The following is a 21302-nucleotide window of genomic DNA, read 5'->3' on the forward strand; positions in this document are numbered from 1 at the left end:
CCTCCCAATTAGGACTTTCCAGATGCTCCACACAAGGTCTTTCCCTACCACAGAAACTCCAGTACCATGGAAGCTGATGAGTTGTATGAGCAGGGCTGCTCATGTTACAGCCTAGACCTGCTACAGCACCCTTTCTTTAATCTAGCCACCACTCAAAGCTAGCCCCTTGAATGCCAACCAATAAATGGGTCATAGCAGTACTCCCAAGTGAAGAGTATGCTGCTTCCAAAACCCAAAGAGGTCTACCAAACACTGTGCTTCTTTCTTGGTGGTAGGAGGGGAAAGGTGCAATAAGCTGCTCTTTAATTTGGAGGATATGTCTCAGCATGCCGCAGACCACAGGACCCTAAAAAATTCACCTGACTCTTTGTAGGGTTCCTCTCTTACCCTTTGGAGCATGTGTCTTGCAAAGGCATCTACACTAATTGTCCCTTCTGGCACATCAGATCCAATTAATACAATGTCATTGATATAGTAAATCAATACGCTGTATTCTGCAGGATGTCCAGATGGTCCACATCTCTTCATACTACATTATGACAGAGCAGGAGAATTAACATAGCTCTGAAGCAAGACCATGGATGTATACTGTTGTCTCTCTCATGTAAATGCAAATTGCTTACAATCCTCCTTTCTGGTGGGTATAGAAAAGAATGCATTGCTAGATCAATAACTGCATTTCATATAACCAAAGCTATGATAATCTGCTCTAATGAATATACTACATCTGGCATAGCTACTGCAGTTGAGGCTACTACTGGGTTAAGTTTTGGGGACAAGACTCCATTTCTTACCAATCCCATCCCTCATATAACCCTGTTGTAACAAAGGAGCCATGATAATGCTTTGGGTCCCAGGTATCAGCATCAATTCACACACTCTGTATACAAAAGTCTTCCAAATATCCAGACATTCCCTTTTCCCCAGTATTCAGTTACCTGAATTAATAGTGGTGGGTCTTTTGGGATAAAGACTCGGGAATCACTACCATATACAACTGGTGTTATTTTGCAGGGTCCTTTTTCATAAGGACCCAGCCCCTCCTTCAGCCAAAGTATTCTGGAGTAAGAAACGAAACCTGGCTCAAGTCTCCAAATTACTCCAGGGATTGGAACTTCTACACCCTTTTGGTTATCTATTCATGATCTGTTTTGTTCATATGTTCATTTTTTTTGGCCGCCCATCTATCTTGCCCTTAGGAATATCATGTTGTGTGAGCCATCTCCATAGATCCTGCAGGTCAGGCCCTCCTGGCTGCCATCCCAACCTTGCTGCCCATTTTAGTAATTATGCCAACCAGTGCTTTTGCCTGGCCTCTGTATTTGGGCTCCTTTCCTCCACATCAATACTAGGAAGCCCAGCTTGGTGACAGCCTCTCCTCCCATCAGTTTCCACCTACAGAGGACAGCCAATTCTCAGGTTGTTGATGATGTTCACCCTCACTCCCTCAGCAGCACATTCCTTATTGCTTTAGGAACTGGTGTGTCCCCCAGATCCTCCCGAAGGACACGGTCAGCTGGTGGGTGTTCTGGTCTAATACAGCAGACCTATCCCAGCATGCCATTCCTCTGAGCCATTTGACCCCTTGCTTCATAGTCTGTCACAGCAGTTCTGATGGCTCTCCTTTGTTTAATGTGGTCTATTACTTTTGCCAAGCTCCCAAGAGCTGTCTCGGCAGCATATGAGAACCATCACTCAGGGCTCTTTCCAGGATAATAAATCCTGTGTTTTGGATTATCTAGCTTTGTACTCTGCCTCCCTTGAATCAGCACCCTTGGGATGCACTTCCAGGCATCTAAGGAGGAGAGAAAGAAGAGGGAGGCCTTTCTGGAAGAGCCTTGGAAGGGACCATTGGGGAGCTATGTTATTTATGACATTGAGACATGATGATGTTTTCCTCTAGCTTTATTGCTATCTATTCACTCATAAATACTTTTTCTCTGTGGCAGGGACTGAACTGTTTTTAGTATGCACAAGTAGGATGGTGAGATAGAAAATGTTCCCAGGTTGAAAACCAGCTCTTCCTTTAACCCGCTGCTTGACTGTGGGCAAGTCCCAGGATGGCAAATAGATGTCGTCTCACCTGCCAACTGCTATGTGTTGTCAGGGACTTCTTGGATCCCTGCTTTAAGGCTCAGGAGGGGAGAGCACCTAGAGCAAAGCCTGTGGATACTGAGAGAGGAGGAGATGGACCAGTGATGGTGCTGAGTTACCATCCCAAATCTTCACGTCTTCACTTGAGGAGGGGAAAATCGGAGGTGGTTACATTAAAGGTATCACATCTAGTATCTCTGATAGCTGTGATAGTCTGTAATCCTGTGTCCACACTCTCCTCCCAGGTCCCTCAGGACAAAGTCCTCTGCTGAAAGCCCTCAGTGGGAACTACTCAGCTCCCCTGATTGTCACCAGCTCAAGCAACTCTGTGTACCTGCGCTGGTCGTCTGACCATGCCTACAATCGGAAGGGCTTTAAGATTCGGTATGCAGGTGAGTAAAACATAAAGACTCATGAGAAGGGCCACAACCCCTGAGCCCCTTACGTTTCTCACCCAAAACAATAAGCCGTGGGCCATATCCTCGTGCCTGGCGGAGCTCCTCCACAGGCCTGGGGACTGGCTGCCTTTGTCCTCCTCCTAGCCACTCTCACCTATAGCTGCACAGTGTCCTTGACATTTTCCCGCCTCCCCTTTTTCTATACCTCTCCCCACTTTTAAGCTCTTCCCTCTTTCTGTTCATACTGCCAGCCTGTGTCTTTTGGATAAGTTTATTGTGTATGACCTGATAAGGCCTATAGGTGGTCCTGTCCCTAACACTGTTGAAATGTTAATAAAAGGTCCTTTAAGCCAAAAAACCCTAAGATGGGGGTCCCCAACTGGCAAATATTAGACAAGCAGCAAACGATGGGTTATATTCCAAGTCCAGGAGCCTCTCTTCTGCTCTGCAAGCCATATCTCATAGGCAGAGTCAGATCGAGGGCCAGTCCAACCAGATAGCTGACCAGCCAGCCATCTACAAGGAGCACAAAAATATCCTTGGAAATAAAATGAGATGGAGAAAATCAAAGTGATCTGAACTCCCATCACGGGGATTACTGTTTGTCCCTGGAAAGAAAATTTGAAAAGCTGCTTGCTGCCCATTTTGCAGGGCAGTGGGTCCGTTGAGCTGCTGGCTGGCTCTGTGAGCTTGGGAGCAGAAATGAATTACTTAAGACCATGGCGAGTTCCACCAGGCGTCAGTCCCCCTACAGCACTCTTTCCCCTGGCTGCATTTAGCCTGAGTTCCAAACAAACGCTGGACAAATTTGCAAAGAATATTGGTTAGAAGGGATGTCAGATATACATATTATAGCCTGAGTTGCCCCTTTTCTCAGTCCATCTCTTCTCATGGGCTGCCGACTTGGAAGACTAACCCAAACTTAGCGGGCTATCGAAGTCTTAAGAAACTCTTAGGTATGGCTTTGGGGGTGGGGGGGACCAACCAGATGAAGCTGAGGGGAGCCTGGGAGGAGAAGGAGCTTTACTCTCTCAGCGTCCATTTCCTCTGCAGAGTGGACCCCAAATTCCTTTCTCCCACACACACAAGAAGGAGGGTACCTTCATGCCCCCCAGGGTCGGCAGTCGGCTCTGTCACTCAACCTCTTCAGGCCTCGGTTTCCTCATGATGGAAAAGAAACCTTAAGCCATCTGTCAGGGAGGTTCAGGCTGAGTTCCTAGAAGCTACTAACACAAAAGAGAAATAAAGCAATCTAGCAGCATTTCACTATGCTAGTTGCTAAACTCTGAACTAAAAGCCATTAAGAAGTTGTGCTTCCCTTGATGTTTTTAAAGATTAATCACATGTTTGTGGGTAATGAGTCAGTTATAATTACAGTACATACGCCACATAGAAAGTGAATTAATTACATGGTGAAACAATGAGTCCTTAATGGAAATACAGTAGAGTCGTGTACTTTGCACATGCCTCTATCACTGTGACTAAGTATATTTTATAACTGAGATTCTTGTTCTTGACCGAGGTAGATTTGTAGATACCACATAAACAGGACACAGGTGGCAAAGCAGAAGCAAGGAAGCGTTTCTGGCTTGGAAAGGAGGTATTTAAAACATCAATTTCACCAGCAGAGGGATGTGATCACGTAAAAGGCCAGAGGACCATACTGTGGGGAGGATGCAGGAAGGGTCCTGTCATCTTCATCCTACCTTGATCCCATGACAGGGACTCTTAGAGCAGATGAACGGGCTTGCTCTCTGTGCTCCTTTGGTCATCCCTCTTTCCCGGCCTCACAGAACTTCCCCCGAGCGTCCCTGGCAGAGGTTTTTATTGCCCTGGGGGTTTTGTCTATTCTCTTCACTGTTGTATTCCCAGCACTTAGAACAGCACCTGGCATATAATAGACACTTGCTATCTGTCTGTTGAATAAATGAATGAAATAAGTTGAAGCCAGATGTCAAGGGGGAATTAAGACTGTGGATTTGATGCCCTGGGTTGCCACAGCTCTCTCTCCCCCCATCCTCCACACACAGCAGAAAGCAGGACAGGGACCATTTACTGAGTGCCCTGCACTGGGCTGGGGGCTTTACAGACACGATCCCATTTAAATTGTCCCAAAACCTATGAGGGAGGCATTGCCGATCGCAACACACAGGTGAGGAAAGTGGAGCTGAAAGCGCCTCAGTGATTTGTCCCAAGTCACAGAACTGCGGAAAGGTGGGAAATGGGACTTGAGCACAGCCCTGACTCCAGAGGCCTCGCCCCTGCGGTCACACCCTTCTGGAACCAACCCCATTGGGTTCTATTTTCTGTGTCCCTTTGGGATATGGTGGGATTCGAGAGCCTGAACTCAGCTGCACAACTAGTGCTGCCTCCAGGTGCAAAGGGGACCCAGTGCTTCATGGAGCTGTTTTTTTCTTCTGTTTTCTTCTCTTTCCTTTCCTTTTTTTCCTTTCTTATCCTTCCCTTCTCTTTTCCTTTCCTTTCCTTTCTTTTCCTTTTTTCTTTTCTTTTCTTTGGCTTTCCTAAACTGGCTGCTTTTCAGTATCAACTTCCTCACTAGCAGTGGACCTGGCAGTGGTGAAGACAGGGAAAGAGAGGGGGAAGCAAGGGGGCGGGGCCTGCATGAAGGACCACCTCTGTCTTCCCACTGTGTGTGGTCCCCTGACCCTCATCTTGTTGTCCAGCTCCCTACTGCAGCCTGCCCCGGGCTCCACTCCACGGCTTCCTTCTGGGCCAGACCAGCACCCAGCCTGGAGGCTCCATCCACTTCGGCTGCAACGCCGGCTACCGGTTGGTGGGACACAGCATGGCCATTTGCACCCGGCACCCCCAGGGCTACCACCTGTGGAGCGAGGCCATTCCTCTCTGTCAAGGTGAGAAGCAGGTGGGAAAGAGGTGACAGGTGGCTTGGGTCCTACCCGCAACTTGGGCTTGTCCCAGGACCAATCACTTCCAAATGTGGGCTTCCTCATAGATAATTAATTCATTCTTTCAGCAAACATATACTCAGGATCCATAATATCTGAAGCCCTGGGGATATACAGGTGTGTAAAACACAGCGTCAGTGTTTTCAGAGCAGAGAGGGAGATGGACATGTAGCCACAAAAATGCCAAATGCCAGAGGAAGGAAGTGCTATATCGGGAGCGCAAACAGTACTGTGGGAGCCCGAGGTTAAGAGGAGACCTACGTGCTCCTGTACAGCTAGGGGGCTTCCAGAAGAGGGGTTGCTTGGGCTCATAGAACAAGGAAAGTTGAGGGCCAGGCATTGGCAAGGAAAACATTCTAGGCAACAGCAAAGGCGTTCGCAAAACCACAGACTCTGAGAGAGATCACAAAATACGCAAAGCAATTGGGGCTGGCTGAAGTGCCAGGTCAGGTGGGAGGAGGCGAGGGGCGGAGGGAAGCAGGGTGACCAGTGACCATCACCTACTCAGTCATCAGCGATCAAGCACGTGATATATACCAGGAAGTTTGCATGCATTGCTTCTGATCATTTATGGGATTTTTTGTCCTTAAAGTAATATACATTCAGACTAGAAATCTGAAGAAGAAAACAGAAACTATAGATAATGCCAAAGAAAAAGTGAAAATGACCTATAACCCCATCAACTGAAATCACTGCTGTTAACATTTCCTTTGGTCTTTCATATATTGTATATAAAAATGGCATTATTGGTGTACAAAGCTCTTCATATTTTGTTAGCATCTATCACATGATTAAATACACTTCATCATCAATATTTGCAATGGTTTTGTAGCATTATAGAAAAACTGTCATTTATTCAAGTATCATCCTATTGTTGGTCATTTGACTTTCTGTATTTTTTGCTACTATAAACAATGCTGCTGTTAAAATCCTTATAATTCCATCTTTGGGACCATCCATATTTATTTCCTTAAAATAAATTCCCAGAAATGAGATTATTGAATCATACCTATACAAAGTCTACAGCTTTTGATACTCGTTGCCATCCAGAAATTTTGTCTTCACTTATACCTCCACCAGCAGCTTGTTGTCTTTCCTCCCAGATTCTCAACACTATATACTGCATTTTAAAAAAGAAAGAAAAATTTTACCAATTATATAGACAAAAACAAGAAATCACTTAAGGTTGAGGTTCTTGTGTTTTGGTTCCCAGCATGGTGACGTACTTTTTTAATGACATCTGTCTTCTCTGACCCTCACAACCTTCTTGGGCCTGTGCCTGAGCTTTCTCAAAGAACAGAAGCAGGGCATCATTGATATTCTCTTTGATGCTTTAAGCAAAGTTCACAGAGGACTGATTGTCCGCAAATGGCAAACGTCTTTTGGCTTCAGTTTCCATTTTTCTAACTGTATCCACACCGACAAGTCTTTTTCCCAAAGTTCTAGTAGGAAGCAACCAGGCCTCTCACCTCTATCTTTTGTCACGTCCCAAAACCAAGCTCTGTCCACTCATCCCCACACTGCTCTGTACTGCTTCTCCCCATCCCCAGCCCCAGCCCAAGTTCCTCTCCGATGCCCTCCCTCTGTGCCATTCCCTCCGTGCTCTCTGGAATCCTGGTTCCATGGCCAACAAGTGTACACCCTCAGTCACCGCCCAGAAGGCTCTCTTCACTTCTTTCCTCCGTGGAGACTGTGGCTCTCCTCTGAGAACACAGATGCTGGGGCCCTTTCGGGGGGGGTGCTTATCCCCCATGTCCCACAGAACCCAGGGCGAAAGGCCTGGCATGCTTCCCTTTCCCTGCTGCTGCTTTCCAAACCATGACTTCTCCACTGACAAACACAGCACATTGGAGAGTCTATGCATCCTAATGCTTTCTCTTTCCTTCCCCTGCCCCTTCTCTCACTACGCATTCTCTCCCTCAGAGGCCTCATTCCACCACAAGCTTTCAGGTACTTTGTGATTCTTCCCCCTCCTCTCCTACCCACCGGAGGTGTCCCTTTGGGTTTGGCGCACCGTGGTGTGTGATGGAGATCACTAGACAGCCTGGTAGTCTCTCAGGCTAAGAGGTTACCTCCTGTCCTCTCAGTTATCCAAGAGAGAAGGGCCAGGGAGGGGCAGTGAGGTGAGCTGCCTGTGGCACCTTTCAAGCTGAACCTGTCTCTCTCCAGCTCTGGGAAACTTCCATCTATGATCACTCCATCCCCTCCACTTTCTCTGTTCTCTTTTCCTGCAGCCCAGACCTGCTGGACCTCCTGGGCTGATTCCCTGTATATCCAGTCCTTTTCTCTCTCATTTTCAGTCTCTGTCTTTTTGGTCTATATTCTGGGAAATTTCATTTACTTTTCATTTTGTCGACTGAAAAAAAAGGCACAGCCTAAAATTTGAGAATTATGTTTTATTTGGCAGAATTTAGCCCGGAAGATAGCCTCTCAGTTATTCTAATGTTTTTATTAGCATCTGTTAGACCCATTGAGGGGAATCAGAGGCCAGAAATAAGGCTTCCCAGACCAGTTTTTGTTTGTCTGTTTTAAATTAAAGGAGTTCTTAGGTTAACCATTATATATCTTTTTCCACCTTCTAATTTGTTTCCCCCACCCACAAAGGTACCAATAAAACAGCTCTTTATAATGAAAGTTCTCTAAAAATTGATCAATTTAGAAGTTCCTCCAATTTAAAGGATCCATCGTCTGGCCATTAATGAGATATATGTAAATAGTGGACTCAAAACCAATAAGACACAAGAGCCATCCCCATAAGAAAGTGTGAAGGCTGTAGCCTTCACAAGATCTAGAAAGTTTACTCCCAAAAACAGTCTAAGAAAGTAAAGGTCTTCACTGTACAGGCTGATGCAACAACGGTTAAGACGGCAAAAGCCCCTGAGAGTTGGCAGTCAGACAAAACACTGCTCAGAATCCCAGTCTATTTGATTGCCAGATGTGTATCATATGTGCACCTTCCAGATGGCAGAGACCGATTTTTGAAAACACACACACACACACACACACACACACACACACACACACACAAAACACCTAAGAAGATCAGGTAGAAGATTTATACCTCAAAGACACAGGAAGAGAAATGCAAGTTCCCCCTAGAAGAGCTTTTGTTTTTTTAAGGTCAGAATTCTGAAAAGATGTTTTATCAAGACGACTTTTTTTTAACTTAACTGCATACGCAATATAAGAGCCCCATATTGGCCATTTTAGGTTGAGATCTCCTTTAATATGATTTTCCCAATTAGTTTCTTGCAAGTGTAAGACATGAATCTGGCTGGGGTGTTAGCTGGAGTCTGGCTTTCTGATGCCCCTCGTTTTTCTGTTTGAGAGACTCTATTTCCCACTTTAAAGCTGAATTTGTTGAGGATAAAAGTTACTAGTGAAATTGTGTGGTGGGCCAATGTGCTGCTTATGAGCTTAATTCCTCTAGGTTTCTACCCTAGAGTTGTTTCAGCTCCTCTTCATGTCTTGGGTTCTCCCTCCCGAGCACTGCTCCCTCCCGAGCTCAGATCACAGAATGGCCGGTTCTTATTCGGTGCAGAGAAAGTTGTTTAATTAAAATGAGTTGGTTTCCCTGTTAGCAAGTCCAAGCTCGCTCTGCTCGCCGCAAGACAGGCCAATAAATCAGGAGACGAGGTGCTGAGGCAACAATACGACTTTATTCGGAAAGTTGGCAGACTGAGAAGATGGTGGACCAAGGTCTCCAAAAAACCATCTTATGGGGTCTGGATGCCAGCTCCTTTTATAGAATCAGAGAGGGAAGTAAAGTAAAAAGGGCCATCAGTCTTGCAAAACATCTCCTGGAATGGCCAGCCTCGGGGAGGGGAAGTGTTAATTTCTTCTTTCTTGCAGCCATTCACAGGTGGGCAGGGTTTCCTGAGGCAGGCCATGATGTATGATTATAATAACAAAAGCAACAAAAAGCAGAGGCTAAAGTCAAAGAAACAGATCCAACATGGAGTCAAAATTGTCTCTTCCCTGTAACAGCTCCCCACTGTGAATATGCATTCCACAATCTTGTGGAAAAAGGGGTGACAACCATTCTAACTGCTCTGTCAGATGGATCTTTCTGGGAGTGTCCGCCATTGGTGCCAGTGTTCCAAATGATGAGATTTGTCTTCTTTTGTTCCTCTTTGGAAGTGTCTGCTTTACACCTGTAGACTTAAAAAATATTCACAATCTAAAAAGTTGAGAGTTATCGGGAATTTTGAGGACTTCAAGCCCGGGAGGCCACATCTCAAGTTAAAAAATTTAGCGTTTTTCTATGTATGGGAAGATGCAAGTGTCTGGGCTCACTGAAGTCATTCCTTTGATATGTACCACGGCTATCTGGGGTCTGTATCCTGTATTTTCACATTATGAGTTTCTTCATGGCTCACCATAGGAAATGGCTGCAATCTGATGCCTGCTAGATGGCAGGTATTCTTCTCCTTCCTGAGTTTCCTCAGGGTTCACCGGCTGACGTTGGAGGGCTGCAGTCTCTGGTGACTGATCCTCTCCTCTTGGTCAGGAATTTGACCAATACTTGGGAGACACGTCTTGATCAAATTTTGTCCCACAGTGCTGGGAGGCTCATCCCAGTTCAGGCGAAAATTGTTGATATGCCACTCCAGGTGCTAATTTTCAGATTAGGCCCTATTGATAATTAAAGATTCTCTGGATCCTCTGTCTAATTATGATCAGGAGACATTTTCCCTTGTTGCTTCTTCCCATGCATAGAATCACACTATTACAATTATTTTATGTTATAAATGTGAGAAGTTTTTTGGGGGGCCTGATTACACACTAGGCACTGTAACAGACAACAATCTTATGAAATAGACAGGATATAAGTAATGCAGCTAGTAACATTGACAAAGACATAGTGCAGCAGGGACACACAAAGCACAAACAATTTGGAAACAAAGAACAAATTAAAACGATTAGTATAGCTAGTTGTCATTCCAGTTCCAATAACGAGTGACCAAAGGAACCATAACTGATTTAATGAGCCATCCACAGTTTCACTGTACTGGCCATGCATCTTAGACATGCATGGCTTAATCTTTGAGACAAGCATATGCTACTGGCAGGATCAACCAGGTAGAGAGAAAAAGATAAATGTTTCATCTTTGTTTACAAAGGCATACTTTATCAACCTGTTGTAGGTCATAGCATAAGAGAAAAGGTTTTTTTCTGAAAAACAAAGATTAAAGCCAGTATATTTCCCAAAGTCATAAAGTTATAAATCATATTTACCAGTTCATTCAGTCCCATATTTACTAGTTTATTGATTAATTCCTGTTGATCCGGTTGAAGTTATCAGATTTTCTATTAGTTTTGTCATTTGTCACCCAATCCAGTGATATTATCTGAAGGCTATCAGAAACTTATATTTGTCAAAAAGTTCCTTTTTATGAGTCTTCTTGAAAATCTTCATTTTGTTAAAGCATCAGGACAAAACTTAAAATAGCATGGTTAAAGATTTGAGTACAATGCAAATAGCAGGAAACGGATATTTCTGTGACATATAACATTTTAGAATAACTAGAATTATGATTGATAACATATCAGGACATCATATCAGATGTGAGGGATTCCATATAAATTTTGGAATATCTATATTAAATATTCTATAACCTAAGGTTCATCTCCAATCACTTGACAATGTTTTTGAAGTAATTTAACATACCAAATAAACTTAGTTTGACATTCCTCTCTGAGATGCTGTTTCAAAGTATCCCAGAGTCAGCTGGAGGCTAAAAAGCTTTAGTCAGATTTTGATATTTGGGAAGTTTGTTAAAAATATCAAAAATGTTTTAAAACACAACAGGATAATAGGTCACTGTGAAACAATACTTATTCATTTAACCAAAGTCACAAAACGATTAAAAGAAAACAAATACGGATCACCTAAGGGCACAGAGACTCATACAATCTATTATCAAAAAGGAGCACTTCTAACAGAGAGAGAGAGATCAAATTTGTCTTGTATTAGCTTACTTAACAGAATCCATTTACTTAGTTAACTTCAATCTAAATTTAGTTAATCCTGACCTTGTATAAAACTTTCTCAGTAAAATGTAATTCCATTCCTCATACCTTCTTAACTGAAAGCACACATTCCACCATACTGAAATGTTTTATTATTTTCAGTAGCTTTAATTATATATTTAAATTAGAATCCCCAATTCTTAAAAACCTTAATTTCTAGTGAAAACCAAGAGATAAGTAATAGTTACCAAAATCTGGAGAAACTATTTTAGATGATTTTTAGAACATAATTATTCTTATAGAGTTTACCTAAAAGCTCTTATCTCGTTTCCATTTACTTTAAAGTTTCATCATATCAAGTTATTTCTTTTGCTGACAAATTTGCAACAGGTATAACAAGATTTTATTTAACTTCTATTAAACCTAGGTGCCGTGAAAGTATTATACTTAATGTTGATGGCTCTAAAGACATGTCTATATTAATTAGATCAACAAACAAACATTAATACCAGGTATTAATTTAATACTAAATATTTCCCAGTTCACGTGAACCTGAAAACTCATTTATCTTAATTTCTCTTGTATTTAGAATTGTTTGGTTTGTAAGCACTTACTTTTCTTTAAGCCAATTAAATAGAGATCATTTACAGATTAACCTCAGCAATGTTATCCAAAGACAAAGACACATACAAACACACAAACAAACAGAGACATCATAGCTCTTATTTCAAAATTTCAGCCCTGAGTCGGGTACAGCAATGTAAAACCCATCAGAGGTTGGATTAAAATTGGGTTTCTGGCAGATGGAACAAATCAAGCTCACTTGTCTAGATGGCTAAACCCTTTTTACTAATATTTATGGAAAACAAGTTCTAAATTACTTTACCCTCTTTTTCAAAATTTGCATTTTAAAAAGATGGCAGAGTTAAGGGTTCCTGAGAAGACCAGATAGGACATTTGCATCTCGAAGATACAGGCAAGTTTCTCCTAGGATGACTTTGTTTCCCCTTTGTTGGTCTCTGAGCAGACAAAGCCATTACAATCTTTCGGGCCTTTTTCATATTTCTCTGGGTACTTTCAGCCTTTTCGGCCGTATCCCTATTATTGAAAACTGAATAAGCCAATTGGAACAAATCGTTCATTGGAGTCTGAGGACCAGCAGTTGCTTTCTGAATTTTGCTCCTGATGTCTGGGGCGGACTGGGCCATGAAATGCATAGCCAGAAGGTCCTGTACCTTGGGGGAGGAGGGATCCACATCTGTTTGGGATCCATGGCCCTGTAGGGTGAGGTCCCCTAGTTGGCATTCTGAGGTTGTAAGAACGAATGGTTTTGTACTTCTCCAGAAACTCCCTTGACTGGGATAGAGAAGTTTTCTGTGCCACCTTGGTGTTTACCACAGAATATGTGGCACCCATATCTATTAGAAAGTCAATCAACTTGTTCCCCACAGTCAAAGTTACCCGGGGCTCCTGAGGGGAAATTAGAATTGGACGCCTCAAGTCTAAGGGAGTCCCCTGGCCTCTTACAGGATTTCGGCGCAAGGGAAATTGCCCTGCCGCAGAAGTGGCTCCCGGTCCAAATTGGGTGCTCTATTGGGTCTTAGATGGTGATACTAAACCAGGTTCCTGTGCTCCAGGGGTTACTACAGAAACTGCTATTTGATCCCCATGGATAGGGGGACCAGGAGGCGGTGAATATGTTGGCAGCATGAGGGGGGGGGGGTGCAGGTGGAACACCTGCCGGTGCAGCCTGCTCAGCCACTGGGGGAGCTGGATAGGCTGGGGGGGGGGGTTAAGTTTTGAAATAGCATGTCCCCACTCTCATTTTCTCCCTCTTCCCCCTGTAGAATAGGTTCCTTCTTAGGTTTTCTTTCAGATCGCTGCACCATAAGGTGGCAGCCCTCTGACTCCTTTTCCTCCTGATGCAATAACATAAATGCTTCTACATACGAAATCTCATCTCTTTTCCCTGCTCTTTTGCAAAACACTTCTAACTGCGAGATCGTATAATTGAGTGAGCCATTCAGGGACCATCTTTCTTCTGATCCTAACATATATTGGGTCCACACCCTATTACAAGAGTATATCATGTCTTTCTTAGTCATAGGCTCACGGCTATGTTTTGCGCATTTATCTAATATACGCCTCAAAGGGCTCTCTCTCGAGATAGATGGCGTATTTCCCATTTTTATAAGTTTGATAACACCAAAACACAAAAGACGCAGACAAATTCCAACACAAAAGGCACAAACAAATTCTAGCATCGATGCACACAAAACCAAAACAAAACCAACGAACTAGTTCCCAAATCAGGTACACTTACCCTACAAAACCAACGAACTAGTTACCAACGAACCAGTTCCCAAAATCAGGTAGAGTCCAACAACAATTCCCCTCTCCAACAGGGTACCCCAAGCAAATTGGCTTGTCCCATGAAGGAAAAGCCCAAATAGAGGGGGGAATATGTTCCCTGTGTGCACACCAGAGCGACTTACCCTCCAAAATCGAGTCCGTTGACTCGTAGAAGTTTGTCGGTTCCTTGCTTCAACTGCCAAGTGCTGGGGTAGCCGGTGCTGCTTCAGGGAACTTTGAAGGGAAGATCCTCAGGACAAATGATCCTGGCAGATGCTAGGGCCTCGCGCCGATATTCCCCAACGGGGACCTGCTAGCCACGAGCAGCAAGGCTCCCAGCTGGTTCAGCCAAATCTGTTACCGAGTCCAAGCTCACTCTGCTTGCCTCACACCTGGCCAATAAATCGGGAGGCGAGGTGCTGAGGCAAGGAATACGACTTTATTCGGAAAGTCGGCAGACCGAGACGATGGCGGACTAGGGTCCCCAAAAAACCATCTTATCAGGGTCTGGATGCCAATTTCTTTTATAGAATCAGAGAGGGAAGTAAAGTAAAAAGGCAGAATAGAGAGGGAGAGGAGGAGAGGAAGTAAAGTAAGAAGGGCCATCAGTCTTGCAAAACATCTCCCGAAATGGCCAGCCTTGGGGAGGGGAAGTGTGAATTACTTCTTTCTTGCAGCCATTCACAGGTGGGCAGGGTTCCCTGAGAGAGGCCATGATGTATGATTATAATAACGAAAGCAACGAAAAGCAGAGGCTAAAGTCAAAGAAACAGATCCAACATGGAGTCAAAATTGGCTCTTCCCTGTTGCATGCCCATGGGACCACAGCACAGTGTGAGAACTTGCCTCCACCACTCTCGCAAGTTTCTCAGTTGCCTGAGAAAGCCCTTCTCGGCCAGGAGGAGATGTCCCTTCTTCGGCGCTAAAAGCTCTCATGTAATATTTTCACTTTTATCCCAACAAATTCTCGTATAGGTAGCTGATTTGAGGAAACACGTCAGGTCAGCCTCCTCCCTAACCACTCAGCCCAGACCGCTCAGTATCTTTTGACTGAGCAAATCCCAGTGTCTTTCAACTGGGCTCTCCTAGTATCTTTCAAATGGGGAGTCAGGTACCTGTTAGACACCACCAGATAAAACTCAGGATCTTCAACCAATAATCAAGAGCTCCAAGAACCAGGAGAGATTCACCTGAATTTGTCTGGATTCTCCGAGGAGGTGGATGGGCGCCAGAGGCCTCTGCTGGTACAGATTCCAGATCCTCGTAGAGTTCAGGTGAAGGAGAGAAGTCTGCTCTAGGTCCCTTCGTCAGTCACCAAAACTGTCAACTGAAAAAAAATGCACAACCTTGTTGACAAAAATTAATCAATAGTCAATCTATGAAAGAAGTGGAAAATTTTATTGGAGCCAAATTTGAGGATTATAACCCAGAAACAGCATCTCAGAAAGCTCTGAGAACTGTTCCACCCGTTAGACGTCAGAGTTATATAAGTTTTTTGAAGCAGAGGGCTCTACGTTAAATGACGTATTATTGACAGTTTACACAATCCAGACCTAAATGTCATCGTGGCCCCTTACAAGATCAAGAGGAATGTTATCTTTTTTTTTTTAATAACTTTTATCTTTAATTTATTTATTTATCTTTGGCTGTGTTGGGTCTCAGTTTCTGTGCGAGGGCTTTCTCTAGTTGTGGCAAGTGGGGGCCACTCTTCATCGCGGTGCGCGAGCCTCTCACCGTCGCGGCCTCTCTTGTTGCGGAGCACAGGCTCCAGACGCGCAGGCTCAGTAGTTGTGGCTCACGGGCCCAACTGCTCCGCGGCATGTGGGATCTTCCCAGACCAGGGCTTGAATCCGCGTCCCCTGCATCGGCAGGCAGACTCTCAACCACTGTGCCACCAGGGAAGCCCCAAGAATGTTATCTTTTAAGGGGTTGCCTTGTTGATGGTAGGAGAATGTTGCTCTTTATGGTTGAGCAGGTATGTCTGACAATGGGGGAGGTTTGGTCGAGACATAAGGCAGATACACGATGCACACTAGGCAGGGAGAGGAGGCCAAAGGGCAGAGAACATTTTTTGTTTAAGTTTTTCTTGTCTTGCATAAAATATGAATTTTATTTCACAGCCTAAAAGTGGAGAATTATGTTTTTATTCAACAGACTTAAGCCCAGAAGACAGCCTCTCAGATAGCTCTGAGGGACTGCTCCGAAGTGGCAAGGGAAGAGCCAGGATGTATAGGAGTTTTTGCAACAAAAACCAGATGGTCAGAACATCAAAAGATTACTGTTAATTAAAGAAAACCAGACATCCCAGGTTAATGAGCTTAGCGCTTTTCTCTGTACAAGATGCCAGAGTCAGGGCTGGTTGAAATCATTCCTTTGAAATGCACCTTAGCTATCTAGGGCCAGCATCCTGTTCTTTCCATTCCTGAATCCCCTCAGGGTGCACTGTCGTGGGCAGCTGCTGTGGCTGAGGGGGCAGCCTATTTGTCTCCATCCTGAGCTCCCTTAGCGCTCACCGTTGGGGGTGGCTATAGGGCTGAGATGGCTGCAATATCCTTTGTTTGCTGAAATGGCAGGCAGCCATATCTTTGTCTACAATTTCCACCCCTTCTATTTAATGCTTATTTTGGTGATCCTATTTTTAACTTAACAGAGCCCTTCCTTGTTCACTTTTTGTTGTTCTCTTTTCAAAGCCCTCTCTTCTCATTTTATTATACGTCACCTTGACATTCTCAAGATCAGAAGTTTAAAGTTATATGTCTTCTGTTACCTGAGTTAGTTCTGTTTCCTAAAGGAGACTTTTCTTTCTATTTTTAATCTTATCTTTGTTTATCACTTTCATGCTGCTGGTTTTCTTCATTTGTATAGTGATCTTTAATTGTTCATATTTCAAAGTAAAGGCCAGGTTGATTTTTCCAGGTAACAGATGTGGGTTACCTTTGTTGTTATTATATGCAGCTATCATTGCCCACTAGGTCTCTCCCATGAATAAGAAGTTGAGTTGAGTATGTGGCAGAGATAAGCAGACAGAGGGGCAGGCTTTAGGCTGAGAGCCTTTATATTTAAGAATTAAAAGAGCTTTATTCCAGGATGCCTACTTCTACCATAGCATCCCTAATTCTCTCAAGGGAGTTCTTTTCTTTTTTTTCTTTTTTCTTTTTTTTCCTTCAGTGGGTAAGAAAACCCTCTCTGTTTAGTTTGGAGAATGGCTGCCTGAATGTCTCTACACTGTGTTTGTGGGAAGGGATGGAGAACTGGTCTCACCCCATAGCTCCCTCCTGTATATTTTGTGCTGCAGCTTCTCAACTCCATTTAATCCATCAACACACTTCTATCTGCATTTCATCTTCCAAAGCTTTTTTGTTTCAACTCCTCTACTGATCTTCCCATTTTCTTTTTTGTTATGAGGCTTTTCCCTCTTATTAGTCTTTACTATCATTTTATTAGGGCTTCAAGGGAGAGGAAAGATAAAAATATGTTCTCAGAACACCATCTTGAAGCAGACATGCTCATGACATTTTTTTCCTCCGCTAGCTCTTTCCTGTGGGCTTCCTGAGGCCCCCAAGAACGGAATGGTGTTTGGCAAAGAGTACACGGTGGGGACCAAGGCTGTGTACAGCTGCAGCGAAGGCTACCACCTCCAGGCAGGTGCCGAGGCCACAGCAGAATGTCTGGAGACAGGCCTATGGAGCAACCGCAATGTCCCCGCCCAGTGTGTCCGTGAGTCCTCGGGTAGGGGAGGGGTGTGTGTCAAAGGGCTGGGTAAGCAGCTGAAAAGATTCCTGCAAGGAGCGAGCTAAAAATCCAGTAATGGGACAAGACATGCCCATGGAAGCTGGGGACTCAGAGAGCTGAGACAAGTGGGTACTGCCATCTACCAACTTGTGTTCCCATTTGAAACTGCTTCAAAGCATTGATAGACCATTGCTCCCTGAGATGTTTCCATAAACCATCACAGAATGTAGGAATGACTGGTCCACTTCCTTTTAGATGGAAAAACTGTCAGAAAGTTGGCATGAATGTCCTTTGATCACAAAACTCTAAAATAACAGAGATATACTTCAGTTTTAAGGCCAAAGTCACACACTGGCAGCCTAATGGGCTGTATCTAGTCTGAAGATACAAGATTTTGTGTTTTTGTTTTTGTTTTGTTTTGGTTCTTTGGCCTATGCAGTGCTTTATTAAAAATTTTTGAATTTCTTCCCAACATTTTAAAATCAGAAAATTTTACATAAAAATTCGTATTTCTAGCTTCTCTTGAAAGAGGCAGATCTGACCAATTGGAATTTGCAGTCTCACATCCACAGTCAACACTGACTGAACGCCACCTCCCTTTCTTTTTTTAATTGGGCAGATCTGCCCACCCCAGGTTGCGAATTCCCCACCCAGCTCACTTCACTCATTGACCACACCTGCCTGGGGACTAACGGCTCTTGGATTCATCATTACTGCGTTACAGCCTCCCAGTCCCCAGCTCTGGGTCGTCAGTGTCTTCCATAATTAATTTATTCATCCTCCTCTCTGCTTTTTACCTCCCCAGCTGTGACCTGTCCCGACGTCAGCAGCATCAGTGTGGAACACGGCCGATGGAGGCTCATCTTTGAGATGCAGTACCAGTTCCAGGCCCAGCTGATGCTCATCTGTGACCCTGGCTACTACTACACTGGCCAAAGGGTCATCCGCTGTCAGGCCAATGGCAAGTGGAGCCTCGGCAACTCTATGCCCACCTGCCAAAGTAAGCCCAGGAGGGCAGGGTGGGCAAGTTTGGCACAGTGCCTACACCCTGAGCCATCTCATACCTGAGCTGAATTGGGGAGGGGGAGAAGAGGAGTATAGCCAGGGATTGCAGTGAACCTCCTTCTGAACACTCACCTAGAACCAGGAGCTGGGGAGAGGCCTTTTCCTTTTAGGAAGGACTTCTCAGCATCTTGTCCTCTTATTAAAAAGCTGCCTCTGTCCAGGTGAGCATCCACTAATTCATTTATTCCACATTCATACCAGGTATTGTAGAGGTATGAGGAGAAAAGGTTGTGGTTCCTGCCTACAAGGAGCTGAGAGTCTACTGGAGAGGCAGACAAATAAAGAAGCAAGGATAACAAAGTGTGATAAGACCTATAATGGGAGTGTGTATACGGGGAATGAATATAACGCAAGGGACCAGGCCACCTAAGTGTGCCTGTGTCTCCTCCATTGTAAGTTATTTTTCTTTGGTTCTTTAAGATAGTTTCAAAGGTCAGGGTCCCTGGGAAGCACCTCTGAAATGGAGGTTTGTTAGGGAATGCCCTTGGGATCACCACCTGGGGAAGGAAAGGGGAGGGGAGGAGGAGGGGGAAAGGGGAAAGGGAGGGGAGAGTGAGGGGAGAGGATGGGGGTGGAGAGGGAGGGGAGGCAAGAGGAGGAGAAGAAGTAGGAATGGGAAGATGGAGAAGGTGATCGCTGATGCAGTATCAGAGAAGGCCTCAGCTGACCCTGCAAAGAGCTCTGAATCTTGGTGGCCCTTCAGAATTGTCACAAGTTAGGGCAGGAGGCCTTTATACTTCCACACTGACCAAACACTGGGTGCAGGCTGCCCCAGGAAGAGAGCATGACCTTAGGTGGGAGGACTCTTTAACCAAGGCAGTCTGAAGAGGACTCGCAGCAAGGGGTTGTTTGCCAGCAGCTGGGGAAAGAAGTCCTTCAGTCCTAAAGGGGGTCTGAGTGGGTCAGCACAACATCCACCAGTAGGGATATTCTGATGCTATTTACTCAATCAGTAAAGATGTGATAGAGGAAGGAAGTGTTTGTGAAGGGACAGAAGGAGATCACTTATCAGGGCACAGGGGGACATTTGAGGCTGGGTAGGAGGAGTGGTATCTTCCCAACACCTATGACCCAAGACACTGTTACCTTTGTTCATCCAAGTCCAGACTCCGAAGTGGAACCATGTATGTGACAGAGTAGGAGTCACGAGCATGGAACAGCTTCCTTACAACGAAGGCGCTCACGTCTCAGTGCAGCCAGTGGCGTCTGCAGCGCTCTGTGGAGAAGGAGTTGAGGTGCTGCCGGGCTCGGCAGAGGGCACAAGGAGAGTGCCTGCCAGCGTCTGCCCTGGACGCCGAGGAGCGCACCACACGGTTGCCATCTCTCTGGCGCCGTGGTCCCTAACAAGGGTGCACATCCAAAACCCCTGAGGAGTTTTGGTTTTCTTTAATACACATGCTTGGGCCATATCTCCAGAGATTGTGAATCGTGGGTCCAGAGTGCAGCCTGGACATTTTTAAAGCTCCTCGGGTGCTTCTGGCGACACCTCCGGTTGAGAATCACGGGCCCAGCGTAACAGTACAGCCGTCACGGTGGCGACCCGTATTCTGGTCATGAGTCCCATTAGAGTAGGTTAAACAGATCTTATTTTTGTCATTATTCTTGCTAATCAGAAGCGGCACGTGTCCCGTCTCTTGGGGCTGGCTTCCTGAGCATTTTGTGGTCTTTGTAGTCATCTCCTGTGGAGAGCTCCCCATCCCGCCCAATGGGCACCGCATCGGAACCCTGTCCGTCTACGGGGCGACGGCCATCTTCTCCTGCAACTCCGGGTACACGCTGGTGGGCTCCAGGGTGCGAGAGTGCATGGCCAACGGGCTCTGGAGTGGCTCCGAAGTCCGCTGCCTCGGTAAGTGACCTCCCTGGACCTCTCCTGTCCCTTTTCCCCTCCTCAGGACGGGTTAGATCTTTCCAAAGCTCCATTCCAATCTTTGAACGGTACTGTTTTACCTACTGTCATAAAATGCTTAATCCAAACAGCTAGTGGCATCTACCATAACCAAAACCCTGAACTAGCTTCCCTTGGAGCGCCCAAAAGAATGAGAAGAACTTCAAGTCTGAGGAGACAAACCTTTGAGGGGCTCTCATTCTGATCAAAAAGACACCCCCTTCTTATTGGCCTTTGTATGATGGATGAAGCCCCAGTCTCCGCCTCCAGGGACACTTTACAGAGACACATTCCTGCAACACACCTAAAATACCATTTATATTATTGGTTTTTCCGTAAGATCTTAGGGGAAAACCCAGACAACTTTTTGACCAACCCAATATGTATTAGCAAATTTTACACACATATGTATACAAAAATACAATATTATATGTACTATATTATATAATAAATAAATATTTTTGTCATTAGCTTGTTTTATGACAAAAATATGTCAATGTATGACAAAAGCATACAAACCAACCTGGCTTACAAAGGACAGGGTTATCATTTCCCTCATAGTTAATCCAGTCCCTGCCTAAACATTAGATATTAACGTTCTCTCTTCTCTCACACCTTTCTTGGACCCCTCAACTCCAAAGGAGGGTCCCAGCTACACAGACCCAACAGCATAGATTGGACGGTCTGTTCCAGAGTGTACAGTGCTGCCCTCCCCCTGTCTCAGGCCTCTGTTAGAGACACAGTCATGAGTTATTTCCACACAGAGCCAAAAAATGCTAGTGGAAACACTAGAAATACACTCTACCTAAACCCCATTTTAAAAAATTAACTCACCTAGGTTTATATTATCTGTGTTCCTTGCCACTCAAGAAAGAA

General features: G+C 44.8%; 1 protein-coding gene across 2 annotated transcripts in view; it reads left to right on the forward strand.

Moving 5' to 3' along the window:
- CSMD2 (CUB and Sushi multiple domains 2) overlaps positions 1 to 21302 on the forward strand; it is a 658464-nt gene that overhangs the window by 581297 nt on the left and 55865 nt on the right. For both annotated transcript variants that reach the window (XM_082362533.1, XM_082362534.1), the window contains exons 48-52: positions 2340 to 2486; positions 5177 to 5365; positions 17276 to 17461; positions 18282 to 18476; positions 20214 to 20387. In XM_082362533.1, coding sequence (XP_082218659.1) covers positions 2340 to 2486; positions 5177 to 5365; positions 17276 to 17461; positions 18282 to 18476; positions 20214 to 20387 — 891 coding nt within the window. The remainder of the gene's footprint in view (positions 1 to 2339; positions 2487 to 5176; positions 5366 to 17275; positions 17462 to 18281; positions 18477 to 20213; positions 20388 to 21302) is intronic.

This window comes from Balaenoptera borealis, assembly GCF_965194805.1.
Source record: "Balaenoptera borealis genome assembly, chromosome: 1".
Taxonomy (NCBI): Eukaryota; Metazoa; Chordata; class Mammalia; order Artiodactyla; family Balaenopteridae; genus Balaenoptera; species Balaenoptera borealis.